This window comes from Malus domestica, chromosome 04 (genome assembly GCF_042453785.1).
Source record: "Malus domestica chromosome 04, GDT2T_hap1".
NCBI lineage: Eukaryota > Viridiplantae > Streptophyta > Magnoliopsida > Rosales > Rosaceae > Malus > Malus domestica.
In genome coordinates this window covers 22,887,859-22,907,099 of record NC_091664.1, presented here as the reverse complement: position 1 = coordinate 22,907,099, position 19,241 = coordinate 22,887,859, and the positions used below count along the sequence as shown (strand labels likewise).

The 19,241-nt window shown below is 36.5% G+C and overlaps 2 protein-coding genes across 2 annotated transcripts; both read right to left on the bottom strand.

Moving 5' to 3' along the window:
• Positions 1–6,585: 6,585 nt before the first annotated feature.
• On the bottom strand, positions 6,586–9,047 carry LOC103433564 (uncharacterized). Its single transcript, XM_070820247.1, has 4 exons — positions 8,528–9,047; positions 8,277–8,383; positions 7,907–8,086; positions 6,586–7,073 (listed from the first exon to the last, which is right to left on the bottom strand). Exons 1-4 carry the CDS (start codon positions 9,045–9,047, stop codon positions 6,711–6,713), a joined length of 1,170 nt encoding a protein of 389 aa, XP_070676348.1. The 3' UTR covers positions 6,586–6,710.
• Positions 9,048–17,775: 8,728 nt separating this feature from the next.
• LOC139195062 (putative F-box protein At1g32020) lies at positions 17,776–18,459 on the bottom strand. Its single transcript, XM_070820246.1, has one exon. It carries the CDS (start codon positions 18,457–18,459, stop codon positions 17,776–17,778), a length of 684 nt encoding a protein of 227 aa, XP_070676347.1.
• Between the last annotated feature and the right edge of the window lie 782 nt (positions 18,460–19,241).

The following is a 19,241-nucleotide window of genomic DNA, read 5'->3' as shown; positions in this document are numbered from 1 at the left end:
CTCACCATCCCCACTACAACTTTTTCTTGCTCATCCTTATCACGAAGAACAATGACCATTTTTTTCAAATTTTGAGCATTCTCGAGGACGTATCTTGCAAACTCGATATCATTAGACCCATGGGAATTCTCTATGGTTACCTCCTCCAGCTGAAGAATGAAAGCAAGGTTTTGCAGTTTCCAGTATTCCATACCAAAGCCGGTTGACTGAAAATATATGAAAGGCAATTTGTTAGCAAATGATTGAAGAAATTAGCACAAGAAAACTATGTCTGCCGAGTTTGTGTGCGTGAGAGGGAGATCAACAGGCAACACAGACATTCACTTACTGTTATCTGTCTCCGTAACCAGCTAGGTCTAGTCTTCTTTATGTACAAAGTAGTAAGACTAGGCATTCCCCTAAGAAGCGAGACCATTCCTGGAACAAGGTCATCATTCAAGTTTGCACAATGTACAGTCAAGTTACACATATGAAGCTCTTCAACTTTACACCTTACTGCACTTTGAATCCACGTGTGTACTCGATAATCATCATCACAAAGCTTCTTCACTCTTTCTGCTGCAGAGAATTTCCAACTAACATGGAAGCGCCGCAGCCTGTTATGACCACGATCAAGCAAGTATCTATCAAAAGAACTCATCAGTCTCGCACGAAACTGGTTGGTTTTTGTTCGTGGCCTCCAGTCTGAACCAAAATCCACCACCGGAACTGATAGATGAAATCGTCTGCATCTTTTGGACAGAGCCCCCACTCGAGTGAGGTCTTTGAAATTGAGGAAGGAAAGAATATGATGAGCAACTTCATCCGGAAGAACACTAAATCTGTCTATTCCACTTTCAGAACAAATTCCTTCACCTTGACAACTTGGAGATGTCGGGAGCTTACGCTTGCGCGCCATGATAACTGATAGGAATTTTTACTACTCATGTGAATGCGATAAAATCCTTCTATTTTACTTGCAAGAATCACAAGGTTATTGTAGTATAAACGGATCTCGCAAGGTCATTCTCCACAGGGATTATTAAATAATTCGAAACAAATCAGATTTTAATTAATGATTGTAAAGTAGAAATTTGGATGATTGATTTTATAACCTACTTAAAGTAAAAACGAATTTAATGAATTAAAATAGATAATCTGCAATATTAAAGCTAGAGAGAAGAAAACAGTTATGAGAAAATCAAATTAAGAAGGCACTAGGGTTCCACCATCACCTAGCAATCCTATGAATTTTTACCCATTACTTATGATCTACACATGCCACTTTGAAGGTTAGATTTTCCTAATTCATATTCTACTTGGAACCTCCAATATAGAACGTATATCTAACATGCAACCCGTCCGGACGTTCGGATCAAATCTAAACATGAAAGACTCATTATGCTTTATGAAAATCCTTTGAAAAACCATGCAATCCTTAAGACGTGATATTCATCCTAAAAGAAGTTACAATTATTAATCACAAGAAGCCAGCGTCAATTTCAGGGAACTTTCCGACCAAAATTGCATCAAATTACTTTTCTAAAAATCCTAATGGTGATCAGGCATTAAAACAATTAGATAGTTTTTATCCCGGTGATTAACAATTCAAAGTACGCATGCAATCAATCATAAGCAATTAAATAAAAATCACATATTCATGCTAAGGCTCAAGGCTTCACCCTAGCAATAGAAATTAGTTCCGCATATTCATAACTGAAATCATAGAAATATCTATTAAGAAAAGGATTGAAAACACCTTCAAGTAGAAAATCTTCAAAATCCTAGCACTTCTCTCTGTCTCCAATATTGCATAAAATAAAGCGTAATTAAAAACTGTAGACGGCTAAGCAATATATTTGCTAAGCCACCACACAAACCCTAGCCAACTAAAATTAATAAAAACCCTAAATAAAAATAGTAAAATTCGTCTAAAATCTGAACAGCCACGTTTTGGCCCATAAGCTGCTCCAAAACTGGCCCAATATAGCTGGATTTGATGTTTGGAATATTCTGAACACTTTTCCAGAAGGCCACGAACCCATCCGAGGTCATCTTGGGCTCCAAAAACGTCATTTAAGCCCAAAAACGTCATTTTCCAGCACTGCGCACTGCTTCTTTATTTCATCGCCAGAAAATAACTGCTTGGTGGAAAAATCCCAAATTTTGATACGATCAAGCTAAGTGACTCACGAACGTCCTCCAACTGGAATTACTCCAAAATTCGTCCATTTGGTCCTGTTTTGCTGCAGAGGAAGTCGAAAGTCCTATATTGAAAATACAATTCAAAGTATCAAAATTCTTCCAATATATTAACCAAAATATACTAAGATTAGGGTAAAATATATAATATAAAATCTACTCATCAATAACGACTGTTGAAGGCAGTGGTCGGAGCCACTAGAGATAATACTCCCACTGAAACAAACACTTGCAACAACTTAATAAAACAAGCTTTGTTCATAAACTCATTCAAATACATAATCTGCCTCAACATCCAGAATTCTAGCCTTTTAAAAGGCCAAGCCAACTGCCTATTAAACACTAACACTACTTTCTAGTCCACTACAATACAATAAATAATAATCATCAAGTCCTAACCCGAATACATAATTAAAACACAATTTACAAAAATACAAAATACTAAGAGATTATAATAAAAATGAAAGCACAATGAATTCACCCTCTCTCATGCACTGCATCCGCCCGCGGATCCATTAAGGGGCAAGGGGGGTTAACTCACCCTCCGAGTTCCGGTGAATTTCCATGAATGACTTTAGTGCTGCCCCTTTGAAGGTTGGAGTTGTCCTTCATGATAAAATGCCATTCTTATTGATATTTTTTTGCTATCAACTTGGGCATTATATTCTTGATATGTGTTCAAGTAGTGAATTTCTTCAATTGAAAGGAATTGGTAGTCGTACGAAAAAATTGGTGGAGATGGGGAAGAATAGAGTACATAATAATATGTATTTGCTAATTAATTACATTAGCTTTGATTCTACCAATTGCTACTGCTTTAGTGGAGAAAGCCGTTTCTGCTATGAATATTATGACAAGTCCATTGCGTAACCAAACAGGAAATCAATCGTTGAGTGATAGCATGGTGGTTTATATTGTGAAGTGATCAAAGAGCCAAATTTGCACCGCATTTCAGTATAAAATCCCTCATAGATTTTTTTTTAGTTTTTAAGATCGATTGATTTTTCTATTTTTGGGTATATTTCAAGTTAAATTAATGCAAGTTGCCTTGCTAGACAGTTTGTCTGAAGCAAATTGCAAGGAGATATTAGCAGAGAAAAATCCTGTCAATTAATGTAATGCAACATGAGAGCTGTAATCCAATCTTGAGTTTAATTTCTACTCGTCCAAACTGTTGAAGACATACATATTGTTTTTTTATTTTAAAAATAAATAAACATTCTTCCTTTTCGATCCCAAAGAAACCTCTTGTTTGCTAAAACTTTGAACTCTGAGTCGCTATCGAAGATCTCAGAGTCACCATCCCAGATTTCAATATATCCGGTCCCCAATATGAATCGCAGGATCCCTGACCACGAAATTTGTAAATCTGGTGTGGATCCTGCCGAATGAGAACCGAGGCAGTGGAAATCATCTTGCTCCTACTCATCATCCCAGCAACTTTCGATGGAGCGTCATCATCCCGATGAACAATGACCATTTTCTTCAAATTTTGAGTACGCTCGAGAATATATCTTGCAAACTCGATTTCATTAGATCCATAGGAATTCTCTATGCTTACCTCCTTAAGCTGATGAATGCCGCTCCCAGTATTCATTACCAAAGCGACTTGCCTGAAAACATAAAAACAAATGAATTTGTTGTGCCAAAAAGAAAAAGCAAATGATTTCAAAATTACCAAAAGAAAAAGCAAATGAATTTGTTGTGCCAAAAGAAAAAACAATATTAATGAAACTCTCTTTGTTAACCAAAAGATGGTGGAAAAACATATTTGTCTTCTTTCACAACATAAAAGTTAAAGACAGTAACGTAATTTCACAAAACATAATTCTGTTTTTTTTTTGTTTAAGCCTCATCTATATGAGATTTTATCATCTCTAATCTAAAAATAAAAAAATAAAAAAAACCCTCTCCCCACTCTCACGGTCTCTCACTTCTTCATATCTCCTTCAATTTAAAAAATTAAAAGTAAAAAATTTCAAACATACTTTGTATGTGGGCTGTGACATCCCACATCGCCCAGGGGAGTGATCCTTAAATGTATATTCTCATCTCTACCTAGCATGAGGTCTTTTGGGAGCTCACTGACTTCGGGTTCCATAGGAACTCCGAAGTTAAGCCAGGATGGGTGACCCATTGGGAAGTTGCTCGTGAGTTCCCAAAAACAAAACCGTGAGGAAATAGTAAGCCCAAAGCGGACAATATCATGCTATGGTGGTAGAGCGGGCTCGGGAAGTGGTCTGCCCCTGGCCGGGATGTGAAAAATGGTATCAGAGCCAATCCCTGCCCGGAAGTGTGTCGACGAGGACGTCGAGCCCCTAAGGGGGGTGGATTGTGACATCCCACATCGCACAGGAGAGTGGTCCTTAAATGTATATTCTCATCCCTACCTAGCACGAGGTTTTTTGGGAGCTCACTGGCTTCGGGTTCCATAGGAACTCCGAAGTTAAGCGAGAAGGAGGCCAGAGCACTCCCAGGATGGGTGACCCACTGGGAAGTTGCTCGTGAGTTCCCAAAAACAAAACCGTGAGGGAATGGTAAGCCTAAAGCGGACAATATTGTGCTATGGTGATAGAGCGAGCCCGGGAAGTGGTCTGCCCCAGACCGGGATGTGACATGGGCATATATATATATATAATAGTTTTCAGTTTTTTTTTTTTTTTTTGATGAGATATAAAGAAATATAAGAGAAGTGATGGAGAAGTGAATATGAGATAAATGATGAAAGAAGGAATACGAGCTCTTGATTCCCTTTCGGATCCCAAATTATTAATTTTTGTGCCTTGCAAGACAATTAGGTTTGGGTTAAGCAAATTGCAAGGAAGATATTACACAAGAAATATTGCAGAAATGCCATGTCAAATAGGTTTAACTCTATAAACAATGTAGTATTGATTGTTTGTTTTCAAAATTATTTTTAGTTTTGTAATCAGTTTATTGTTAGTTCACTTGTCCATTATGCGTAATATTTTCAACTTAATGTTGATCCATATACATCATGTGAATTTTATTCGCTTGTTCGTTCGTTTGCTATGTGTACTCTGATTTTCAACTTTAATGTAGTTAGACTCGGTGTGATTTTTACATGAATTCATTAGAAATCTTAAAAAAATATGCCTGATTTACCCAAATCCCTTTAAATCCTTAAAATCCATTATAACCCTTCATTTTAAAAATAAAATCCTAATTGAGTTTTAAAATCCGAAATGATTACACTTGATTTTCTATCGAGTTTTATAAACTTTTTTTAAAATCTTAATTGAGTACATTTAGATTTGTAAATTCTTTCAAAAGAATTTAAACTTCAATTATACTCCCTAAAAGAGTTTACAAACAGGATAAATAAGTCTAAAATTCTTTAAACTCCAATTATACTCCCTAAAAGAGTCTACAAAAAGGATAAATAAGTTAAGAGTTTTGTAGAGAGGTAAAATCCTTTCTAAGAGAGATGTATATTTACAAATACAGGTGTATTCTATCAAGATTTTAAATAAATCGATGGAAGTTCATTGGAATTACCAGCAAAGTCTTAAAATATTGACTTAGATACAGTGAAAATCAAGTAAATGAACAAAGTCTAAAGGTAGAGGCTCGGGATCTCAAATTGGAATTACCAGCATATAGCCTTGAGGTTTTATTGACCCACTGACTTAATTCATTCTACTGATTCAATTCGTCGAACCTCTTTACTGTCCCATTCACTCCTATAACTCTAATTGTCTGTTTGATAATTATTTTGTTCTTAATTTTTGGTTTTTATTACCAACTAGTACTAAATTTAATGACATTTCTCTTCATTTGTAACTGAAATTTCTCAAATTCAACGTATTATATTTGTTTTAAGTTTGATACCGAATTAGTGGTTGGCCAATTGTGTGGCACTTCCTAATTTCTCTTCTCTTTAAAATAGAATATATTTGTATATATCTAAACTACATATTAATGAAACCCTTTTTGTCAACCAAAAGAGGGTGGAAAAACATATTTATCTTCTATCACAACAAAAAAGTTAAAGATAGTAACGTAATTTCACATAACATAATTATGCTGTTTTTTGTTTAAGCCTCATCTACATGAGATTATATCATCTCTAATCTTAAAAAAAAAAATAAAAAAATAAACCGCTCTCCCTCTTTCCCCACTCTCACGGTCTCTCACTTCTTCCTATCTCATTCAATTTAAAAAATAAAAGTAAAAAATTTCAAACACACTTTGTGTGTGGGCATATGCTAGCGCATATATATATATAATAGTTTTTAGTTTTTTGTTGGTGAGATATAAAGGAATATGAGATAAATGATGAAAGAAGGAATACGAGCTCTAGATTCCTTTTCGGATCCCAAATTATTAATTTTTGTGCCTCAAGGCAATTAGGTTTGGGTTAAGCAAATTGCAAGGAAGATATTACCCAAGAAATATTGCAGCAATGCCATGTCAAATAGGTTTAACTCTATAAACAATATTTTCTTTTTTAAATATCAAACATTCTTCCCTTTAGATCCCAGAAATCCCTTTACGTGCTTAAGAATTTAACTCTGAAAGTCAGAATCTCTATCTGAGCTCTTCGAATCACTATCTGAGATATCAAAATCGCAATGTGAGATCCCAGGACCATAATAAGTGATAGTGTAGAAGTGCTTTGGGTTCTGCCGAATGAGAACTGAAGCAGCGGATATCATCTTGCTCCTAGTCATCATCCCAGCCACTTTTGATGGAGCATTTTGATCACGATGAACAATGACCATTTTCTTCAAATTTTGAGCATGCTCGAGAATATACCTTGCAAACTCGATTTCATTAGACCCATAGGAGTTCTCTATGCTTACCTCCTTAAGCTGGTGAATAAAAGCAAGGTTTTGCAGTTTCCAGTACTCATTACCAAAGCGACTTGCCTAAAGACATAAAAACAAATTAATTCAAAACCACCAAATAAATACAAAGTAATTAAAAAACAAATTGACTTTTGTGCGACTTTTCTTAACCCAACTATTCCATAATTCACCAACTTCATATGTTATTGACCCAACCCCACTAAATGGAAATGTAAAAAAAATGTAAGTTACACCAATATATTACAAAACTAATACCATTCTATGCCCGAAGGGTTTACGATAGCACATTGCCGAACATTTAGATGATGTTACGCATACAGCTGGTTGTCAAACATGTTTCATGAAAAACAAATAAATTTGAAATCAAGCTCCAAAATTGTATTCATATCTCATTTGAAGACCCGCAAAACACAAAGTGATAGACTATTATTTGATTTGTTCCAACTTATTTTCCTTATAAGTATCATATAGGATTTTTAGTTCGAGATAAGTGATGACTATGTTGAGTTTCTGGATATAGCAGCGTCATAGTGGTTGTCTTATGGCAACTAGTACTATGGTTCTCTAGCTTGTAAGTGGAGTCTCTCAAAATCAACTTACTTGGAAAACAAGTTCAGCCACTAGTACTACGGTCAAACAATACCCCCTGTTGACAATAAATCGCTGCATAAAAAATAGAACATAAAAAGAAACTAGCTAACCCTTTTGCTGTCATTTAATCTAGGTTAAATTTTGAGTTTTCATTCTTTCAATAGGAAAGTTTTCTCAAGAAATTGTTTGGATTAAATAAAGTTGCCCTAAATTATAAGAAAATGATTCTACAAATTAGCACAAAAAAAGTGTGTGTTGTGTGCGCGAAGGGAGATTAATAGGCAACATAGACTTTAACTTACTGTTCTAGGAGTCAATCTGTGACATCTAGTCTTTATGCAGAAAATGTTCAGATTAGGCATTCTCCTAAGAAGAGAGACCACAGCAGGAACAAGCTTGTTATTCAAGCTCTCACAATGTATGCTCAAGTTCCGAATGTTATCCAATATTAGTGTTCGCGTGGAACCTTCCTTGTACAGAGCCTGCCAATTTTTCCACAAAAAATCTTAATTAGCGAGAAAGGGCACATAATTATCACAATCCAGATTATATATCATCACTAATTTGTCAAAAAATGAAAGTCAAAATGTTTCTCAGTTACTTCATATTGCGCATAAATAAGAACTTATACTGTTTTCACGAATAACATGCGGAGAATAGAGTGAACTTTACCTTAATGGTCTTGTCGTTTATAATAAGAACTTGTGCCGAGCATATACTGCAAAGAACCTCCAATACTTTGTCAAACTCATTTTTCAGAGGCTCTAATAAAATCTCAACTTATTCCAAACTCTTTAAATTTCCCAGACTTTGGCAACTCCTCACTTCTCCTTTCCATTTCAAAGTTTTAAGATTTGGAGCAAAAATCTTCAATGATGTGTTGCTATTTGTGCTTTTTCTGCTCTCAAATACTTTGTAACCACCCCAGTACATATCTATATTTTCAAGTTTCTCACCAGATATATTGAGATGGCAGTCGTCATTGTCATCATCATCGTCATCGTCATCATTGAAAAAAGAAAAGGATTCCAAAGACGAACTTTCAATGGAGATATTTTGTGTACCCTTGATAGAACTAAGACTTAATTCCTTGAGATATTTGCAGCAACATGAGATCCATTTGAAAATCCTCTCGTCTACTATTTTAACATCACTCAATGATAAGTAACGGAGATTACTAGAAAAGGATAGGGACGGCGCTTCAACGATCTCCAAAGTGCGTGTACCCGAGGACACCGATAAAGAGCGCAAAGATTGAGAATGGAAGATGAAAGATGGCAATGACAACATACTAGTAACCCGGTATAAGAAATAGAGATCAAGCTCTTCAGCATTACACCTTACTGCATTATGAATCCACTTGAGTACTCGAGAATAGTCATCAGAAACTTTCTTCACTGTTTCATATTTAAAGGAACTCAAGCCGATGCAGACTCGCTGCATCCTGTTATGACCACGATCAAGCAAGTATCTATCAAAAGAACTCATCAGCCTCGCTAAATCCACTCTTTTTACATCTGCTCACTGATTTGTACCGAAATCCACCACCGGAACTGATAGGTGAAATTGTCTGCATCTTTTGGACAGAGCCCCCACTCGAGTGAGGTCTTTGAAATTGAGGAAGGAAAGAACATGATGAGCAACTTCCTCCGGAAGATTACTAAATCTGTCTATTCCACTTTCAGAGGAAGTCCCTTCAGCTTGACAAATTGTAGATGCCTGCAGCTTGCGCTTGCGCCCCATCGCAGTGACTCCTCAAGGCGGTGGTCGGATCTACAAGAGATAACCCTTCCTGCAACCAACATTTGCAACAACATATCAAAACCACACACCCAAGACAGTTTTGCAGCTAAACAGGGTGCCCTTGCCAAATACCTGATTAAATTCTCAATCTCACAGATGCATATTATCAAGCACTTTCCAGGCACTACCACAATCACCAAGCGAAATGAACAAACAAACCCACCAGATTTTTCGAATAGCAAAGTGTACAATTAGACAGAAATCCAAAATGAAATCAGAGTTTTCGAAAAACAAATCGCATATTCTGCAAAGGAATTGCTTACCGGTGGTAGTGGCTGAATCAATTCTTCTTGGGCAATGAAGTCTCGCAGGAAGACGAGAGTAATACGTGAGATACAAGGCACTCCCTCCTGGACTTTAGGGTTAACAATCCTTCAATTTTTTTTTTATACATTTTTACATGATTAGGTTTTTCTCCGGAGTCGTCAATCGGCCGAACCGGGTTAACAATCATTCATCTTTTAAATAAAATCCTAGTTGAATTTTGAAACCTATATTAAATACACTCGATTTTTTATGAAGTTTTATAAACTTTTTTAAATTCTAATTGAATACATTTGGAATTATAAATTGTTTTAAAATTCTTTAAACTCTGATCATACACTCTAAAAAGTTTATAAAAAGGATAAATAAGTCTAAAATTCTTTAATCTCCAATTATACTCCCTAAAATAGTCTACAAAAGGATAAATAAGTTAAAGAGTTGTGTAGGGAGGGGCAAAACCCTTTTAAGAGAGATGTGTATTTGTAAATTTAGGTGCATTCGATCAAGATTTTAAATAAAATCATGGAAGTTCATCGATATTCAAACAAGATTTAAAGAACTTTATAAAAGGTTTTTTAGCCAAAATTATCTCTGAGATTCGCATAACTTATAGTTTTGGTCACTGAGATTTAAAATCAATAGGAGTAGTCCCTGACATTGTTCACCATCTCATCTTTTCTACCAAAGTCCTCACGTCTCTCGTCAATTCGTCCTTGTCGGTTGATAGAGAAAAGGGAAAAAGTGATTAGGGTTTCTGAATTGGGGGTTTGGGTGACAAAGATTTGATTGGTGTAGAATCAAGACTGAAAATCAAAAATCAGTAAGGAATCTTTCGAATTGGTGGATTGCGAGGTCGTGAAGTTGACTGCGACATGGCAGACCATTTTCACAAATCTGGGAAGGCTCCCAAATATGGTGAGTTGCATTTGAACCATATAATACTAAGATTGTTGATACATTTGAGATACTTAAGTATTTTAAAATGTTTAGTTTGTTGTAAATATTGGATGTCCACTATGTAGTGGGAGTAGTAGGTTTTGTTAGTGTGGTTGGTGTTGTAGGTAAATGCTTAATGGGTGTAGTAGGTGAAGGCATTAAGTGAGTGTGGTAGGTATTGATTTAACATCTGGCATATTCATTTGCCTATATAAGGAAGGCCAAAGTGTAAGAAGAAAACACACATCAAGAAGAGAGGGAATTATGAAACAACATCAAAGAGAGGAAAGAGAGGAAGAAGAGAGGAAGAAGATATGAGAGAATAGAGAATTATTTTTGTGCTCCTATTATTCCAAATGATAAATGAAAGCACCACTGCTGCCTCGAGGACGTACTCCAGTCACATTGATTGTAGAGGAACCTTGTAAATATTGTGCTTATTTACTTTTATTCCACTACATACATACCGTCGATTTTACAACACGTTATTAGCAGGAGAAGCTCTCGTGTTAGTCGAAAGCACAATGCCACAAATCCGGTGAAGCACTACCTACCTCTCACCTCCATCGGCTGAAAGCTCACAAATAAGAAAATCTTTTCATTTCATCTTCAAATCTCTGTACTATTGATTTTCGTGAAGCAACTATATATATATTGTTGTATGACTGTATATCATCATTTGTAGAAGCATAATGGTACAAACTCAAAATTCGTAGAGAATCTGACAGCCTTGTAAATAGCCTCGGAACTCCAATTTGCTGACCTCGAATTGAAATACTTTCTTCTTGAAAGTTGTTCTTCCGCCTAGTATCTACAGCATATTAAATTTTCAGAAACTTCCAGCAGTGCGATCATTGCAAAAATCTAAAATACCAAACCAGTTTCCAATTTCTGCAGAAAACTGGACAGCCACATTATGAGTACCAAAACTCTATTTTCGGGAGCTCAGATCAAAACTGTTTCTTCATAAAAGTTGTTTAGTATCCTCTTATCCATACTAAACTTTGAGCAAAATCTAACGGTTTGATCTTCTCATAAGTTGCAAGAACTACTCTTGACTCCAAAACTTATGAGAACCGTTTCGACTCCTTCAAAACTTACCGGAGGAGGAACACAAATTGAGACTTATTGTTACTATCACTTCTTGGGCAACTAAAAAGACTTAAGAGTTGTGAAACATAAAATAAAATAAAAAGGATGAAACAAAAGGAAGTGGCATACAAAGAAAAAGAAAAGAAAAAAAATGATGGAAACTTAATCATCACTATTTTTTTATTATTGCTTTATTTATGTGAATGGTGCTGGTTTAAATCTCTTTCACAAGTTCTATTTACTTAAATGCAATTTATTTACAGTGGGTGGAATTATCGTCCTAAGTTTTGATTTGTTTATGTGAATGATGTTGAATTAAAACCCTTTTCACAAGCTTTATTTACTTAAAAATAATTTATTTACCATGGCTGGAATTACCACCTACTGCTTTAATTTATTTATTGTACTTCTATTTGTTATGATAAGTATATACAGGACCCGAAGTTCCTTGGTCAGATCAAAACCTACAGTTTCTTGATCCTCATCATATAAAATGATTGGACCCTAAGTTCCATCATGTTAAAAGATCAGGCATGAAGTCCCTTGATCCTTAAGATCGGACATGAAGTTCGTTGATGAGTACCTTAAGTTTTAAGTGCTTAAGTGCCACAACTTAATTGTAATAAAAACCATAATAGTCTCAGTCCACAAACTGTAAAATAAGGACCAGAAGTTCCTTGATTCATGTAAATGATGATATAATCCATACATATTTGCTAGAGAGTTTACATCTCAATTGTTTTATGATTATTACATGTCACTGGTCATTGATGTTGAACACCATTCCTCATGTCCATACTCAAAATGGTTTAGTAGAAATATTTATTAAGCGGATGAAATTAATTACCCGCGCTCTGCTCATGAAAACAAAATTGCCAATTTTTTACATAAGAACATGCCATTTTACATGATGCAATATTAGTTCGGTTGAGACCTATTGCCAACCATCAATACTTCTCAGTACAACTCGTGTTTGGGCACCAGCCAAATATTACACATTTATGAGTTTTTGGTTGTGTTATCTATCCTATTGCAATGCCACAATATACTAAAATGAGGCATCATCGCAGATTAGGAATTTATGTTGGATTTTATTTACCATCTATCATTCAATATTTGGAACCCTTGACTGGGGATATGTTTACTACGCGGTTTGTGGACTGTCATTTTGATAAGACAATTTTCCCACCGTTAGGGGGAGAAAAGACCGTTCTAGAAGAATGACGAGAAAAGACTGTTCTAGAAGAACGACGGGAATAAAACGACGAGAATTGTCATGGGATGTACCCATTTTGTCTTATTTTGATTCACGAAGCAATCAATGTGAAAATGAAGTGAGAATAGTTGTTCATCTTCAAGGTATTGCCAATCAAATGCCAAATGCATTTAATGATGCAACGAAAGTGATAAAATCACATATACTAGTTGCACATATGCCTAAAAGAATTGATGTCCTTATTGGACAAAATAATGTGGCAGCAAATGATTTATCTGTTGCATGGCTGAAGCGTGGCAGACCCTCAGACTCAAAAGATCCAGTCATTTGAAAGAAGAAGAATATGGCACTACCGAACTATTGCATTCCCGAAGCATAACGGTTGCATGCCGGAAGCATGACAGTCGCCGCATGGATACACGTCCCAGAAAAGACAATTCGTGGACATGGGAATTTTGATGTCTCATGCATCAAGCATGATAGACGTATAGGTTCCAATAACTCAACTCCCGGAAGTGGAGATTAAAATTAAAGCTCTATAACGCTCAAGATGAGATTATGATCCGCATTCTCTAAACTATAACTGTCATGGAAGAGACAATGTAATATCCTTGAAGAGGTAATGGATATCCAAAGAAATGAAAAACTTTTATGCATGCGCATGCACATGAGAATATGGGATCACATATTGATGATAACCGATGGTAATATTAGTTTTTTACAAGTAGCTACTAAATTCATCAATGAACTACGTTTATATTAAGTCTCGTTTTTTTTCTTCGACGAAAAGAAAATTTATTGGCCAAAAAATGGAGAAATGCAATTTCATTACAATTTTGTAAGAACGTGGAAAAATAGACCTATATATATGTATATAATACAAATAGCCAAAAGATGTTGAACCAATGAGGTTACATATGAGCATTTGTAATACAGTGAAATACACTCACATGATATGACACAAGGTTACTAATTGAAACCTGAAATTATACTCCTGTAAACGAGTTCATATGGAGAATTATATATGAAGGGTTATGAGTCGCCTGCATGATATCTCTATAAGTAAATTCCCTCAAGTATACATGTGAGCAATTTGCTCTGTATAAGTTCTAAAAGGGTAATGTGTCATGAAGTGTAGAAAATCCATGACGGATTCAAATTGCTTAAAGTAAGCCCTGGAAGGGGGTAAAGCATAAATTATGTACTCAATACCAATGGATGGTATAAATTGCCTTAGTGAGTACTTTCATTATGATATTGTTGCAACATACTAAATTCTCTTGTAAGAGTTGATGATATTAGATTGGAACTCTTGAAGAGTCTACAAAGATTATAAAATGTTGAAAGAAATATTGTCTTGAGCTGCAGATCAAACAATATGCCAACACGAATCTTATCCATGATGTTTATAATATTAAAGAACCATATGGATTGAATATTATAAGTTGAATACTCAAATGATTAACCAATATTTAGACACTAAGAATGATCATTTATCTTCGTGAGAGTAAAAATGAATTGATATTTGGTTCAGAAGCACCACATCTTAGTAAAGTATATGCTTTATTATATTTAGCACAATATATTGGAATGAAATGAAGCTTATGTAATGATTTATATTCTTGGAACTATAATATTTCCTCATTTCCTCATTTATTTATTGATTATGGAAGTTCATTGATTTATATTCTTGGAACTAGAATATTTCATCGTTTCCTCATTTATTTATTGATTATGAAACCAGAAGTTTCCATGGGCTTCTATATCTAATAAGTTGGAACAAAAAATTTCAGGCACAAGGGAGGAAATTTTTATACATACATGTGCAGGTACAACTACAAAAATAAACAAACAGGGAGGCCTTCACAAAGGTTGCTTATGTGAAGCCTCAAGTACTTGGCAGAACCCCAGAAGAGGGAGACATTGGAGATTAATCATGTGACACCTTAGTACTTAACATAACTCTAGAAGGAAGAGGCACTAGAGGTTGATTATTTGGAGTCTCTGTACTTGGTAAAACTCCAGATGATGAAGGTAATTGGTGCCTTTGGAATAAAGTCACAAACCTCTTATTGTCACTTTGAATCCGACTATCGAATTCCTGCAGTTAGTCAAACTTTCGTTTCATGCTCGTTGAGTAATTATTTGCAAGCATGTGCAACTACTTGCTATTGGGAAATCTCTATATATGTCGACCTCTGTCCTCCATAACAAGGCATACCTGCAAGAATGCCTAACTTTTCCTCCTCTCCGTGAGTGCATTTTCAACGAAGCATCTCGAAATACTCAGTTTTCTTCCTCTCCAAGAATACCTCTTCAACCAAGTCACTCAAAATGCTCAACTCATTTCCTCAGAAATACCTCATAACAGTTGATATGATGTTGGCTTTTTACATTGAAGCTGCCAAACATGGTAATTAATGCCATTCAGACCCTGATGCCCAATGCAAAGCATCGACACTGTGTTAGGCACTAGAATAATAACTTCAAAAAAAATACGAAGTGGCCTCGCATTAAAGCAAACTTTGTGGGAGGCAGCAAGGGCAACAATAATACCTTGGTTTCCGTCAATTATAAATAAGTTGAAAGAAGACAATGAGGAAGCTTGGAAGTGGTTGGATGACAAACCACCAGGACATTGGAGTAAATCATATTTTAGCACATACTTTAAGTGTGATATTCTTGCCAACAATCTATATGAGGCTTTTAACAAATCGATTGTGAAGGCAAGGGACAATCCCATTTTGAGTATGCTCCAAATGATAAGGAAGAACCTAATGGTAAGAATGGCAAATAGAAGAGTGGCTGCTTTAAAGTGGAAGGGAGTTGTTGGTCCAAGAATTGAGAAAATAATTGACAAGTTAAAGAAAGGGAGTGAAATTTGCCTTGCTACTCTAGCTGGAGATATGAAATACCAAGTTCAACACTTATACCGGGGGAGGGGGGTTTGCAGTAGACTTAGCAGCTATCCAAATAGCCCTCTCATTTCAGATTTCTAAGATTTGGAGCAAAAATCTTCAATGATGTGCTGCTTTTTAAGCTTGTTGGTACATAGTAATCATTCCATGCCATATCTATATTTTCAAGTTTCTCACCAGATATACTGAGATGGACGTCACCAGAAATGAAAAAAATAAAAGGATTGCAAAGACGACCTTTCAATGGAGATATTTTGTATGCCATTGATAGAACTAAGACGTAACTCCTTGAGGCATTTGCAGCAGCATGAGATCCATTTGAAAAGACTCTGTTTGGATCAAAACTTGAACTTTGGGCTCAAGGAAGGAGCTGGCCCGAAAGAAGGCCCAAAGGGAAAAATAGCCAGAACCCAGTCAAAGCCCAGAAGGCAGGAAAATGCCTTTTCTGACTTGGTGCAGCTCATGAAGACCATTTGCCTACCTACCCAAAGGCCAAGTGGTGTAGACTGATCAGTTACACAGCCCATAAAGCATTTTATGGTGGCATTACATGTAAAAAAACTGATGAGTCATCACCCGCAAGCCACATTCGGGCAAAGCTGCTGCTACAGAAGACCAAGCCAAGTTGTCTATATAAGAAGAAAGAAAAACCAGGAATAAGGACACTCAATCAAACAAACAAATGCAAGCACAAACTCTGCTCAAAGCCAGATTTGCCTTCAAAACAAAGTTGTAGTCAGCCTTCATCCCTTTCGGGACAAGCCTTCATCCCCCTCGGGATAACCCTCTCTTCAACCCTTTGTAATAGCTCTGCTACCTTGTTCAACCTTGTTGTAGTATCGATTCATCTTTTGTAATCTCTCTCTCTCTCTCTATCCCTCTAAGCTTTCAGACCTTTGACAAAACTACAAAGATAGGAACCTGCAAGACGAGCAACCTTACCCGATAAGGTTTAACCTTGCCCGACCTTCTTTGCTTTGTTTTTGTCTTTTCAATATGTTGTATACTTCCAGTTATATGCAAGTTATTTCTAGCAATATGACTATTAAAAGGCTTTCTCAGTACTTGAATCCGATTTGAATATATCGTCAGTATTCAAACCAAATCCAAGTCCTAAGCCTTCGGGCATGTAAATCTGATCAGTTAAAAGTCCTTGGCCTCAAGGCATAAAAAAGAACCTTATGTGGACTTAACCCATCCACGACGGTCCTTGATAAACGAGAAGTCCGAAGTTACTTGGGGCGCAAGTAATCAACCTACCCTTTAGTTTTCTTTCTATTATATCATGATTACCATAGAACGCTTGAACATGGAATAGATTCTAATGGAAAGCCTCAATGCCTACACCTAAGGCCCCACAAAGGCATCTATTTGGATTCATTCCGTTCTGCGATCTAAAGAGTCGAAGTATAAGAATGAACTCTGATGGGAAGCCTCAAGGCCTACACCTAAGGCCCCACGAAGGCACCTATTTGAGTTCATTCTACTTCTTGGACTCGGGTAATCAGAAGTATAATAGTTAGAAAACTCCGGCAATCACGAGAACAAATATGATGTGTTCAAGCATCGGTTTAGTTATTGATGGGAAGCCTCAAGGCCTACACCTAAGGCCCCACAAAGGCACCTGTTATAACTAACACGGTTTCTTGGATACATACATATATGCAACTAAAACGCGACATCCATTTTACATCTGCCATGCTAAAGATGGCAGTGGCACGCCTGAGCACCTAAATGTTAACCTTGATTGTGAGCCTCAAGGCCTACACCTAAGGCCCCACAAAGGCACCTCTCAAATTTAACGCTGTCCTTCTCTTTCAGCCTTGCCCGACGAGCCTTGCCCGACGAGCCTTGCTCGAAGAGCCTTGCCCGACGAGACTTGCCCGACAACGCCCGATAGTGAAGCAGAAGCCCGACAGCAGCCCTCAACCGGCGCCAACCTTCAGGGGAGCTGTGTGCTCGTCGGCCAGGAAACATCCCCGACGGAAATTCCTGACGCGAACAGACTCTCATCTACTATTTTAACAAAACTCAATGATAAGTAACGCAAACTACTAGAAAAGTATAGAGACGGCGCTTCAACAACCTGTGACTCGAATATATCCATGGACACCGATAGAGAGCGCAAGGATTGAGAATGGAAGATGAAAGATGGCAACGAAAAAGAACTAGTAACACAGTGTGAGAAATAGAGATCAAGATCTTCAACATTACACCTTACTGCATTATGAATCCACTTGAGTAGTAGTCGAGATTGATCACCACAATATTTCGTCTCGTTATTGCAATTAGAGAAACTCAAGAGAATCCAGACTCGTTGCATCCTGTTATATCCACGAAAATGCAAGTATCTATCAAAAGAACTCATCAGGCTCGCTACATGCTGTTTGATTTGTTCTTTGTCTGTCCAGTGATCTGTATGAAAATCCACACTCGGAACTGATAGATGAAATTGTCTACATCTTTTGGACAGAGCACCCACTCGATTCAGGTCTTTGAAATTAAGGAAGGAAATATGATGAGCAACTTCGTCCGGAAGATCACTAAATCTGTCTATTCCACTTTCAGAGGAAACTCCTTGAGCTTGACAACTTGCAGATGCCGGGGGCGTAAGCTTATGCTCCATGAAAGTGACTGTTGAGGGCGGTGGTCAAATCTACTAGAGATAATTCTTTCCTGCAACCAACATTTGCAACAATTTATCATAACTACGGACAAGACTGTCAAATACCTAATTAAGTTCCACACAGAGGCATTCTATCAAACACTTCCAGGCACTACCACAATCAACTAATTTCAGAAAACCCCGAGCAAAATCAACATGCTTTTGGTAACGAAAAGCGTACAATTAGACAGAAGTTCGAAATTGAAATCCAAGTTTTCAGGCATGTTCTGCAAACAAATCGCTTACAGGTGGTATGGTAGTGGCTGAATCACTTCTTCTTCTGCTATGGAGTCGTCAATGAACCGGGGCGTGGTTCTGTTTGCTTACGCCTAGATATAGGCTCTAAGTATAGGCCGTTAGTATTAGGGTTTTGTATTTATTGACTATTAAGATTTAATTATCTATAAATAGCATGTTTTGTAATTCAGTTTAGAATAAGCTCGTCACATAGTCTTACGAGTTATGTAGCTTTTTTGACGAATCTTTGTAGTACTGATTGTTTGTTTTCAATAATATTTGTAGCTTTGTAATCGGTTTTTCGTTTTTCCGTTTGTTCTTTTGTTCGTTCATTCATTATGCGTAATCTAATTTTCAACTTAATATTGTTCTATGTACTTCATGTGAATTTTATTCGTCGCTTGTTCATCCGTCCGTAATGCGTACTCTGATTTTAAACTCTAATTATACTCCCTAAAAGAGTTTACAAAAAAGATAAATAATTCTAAAATTCTTTGAACTCCAAT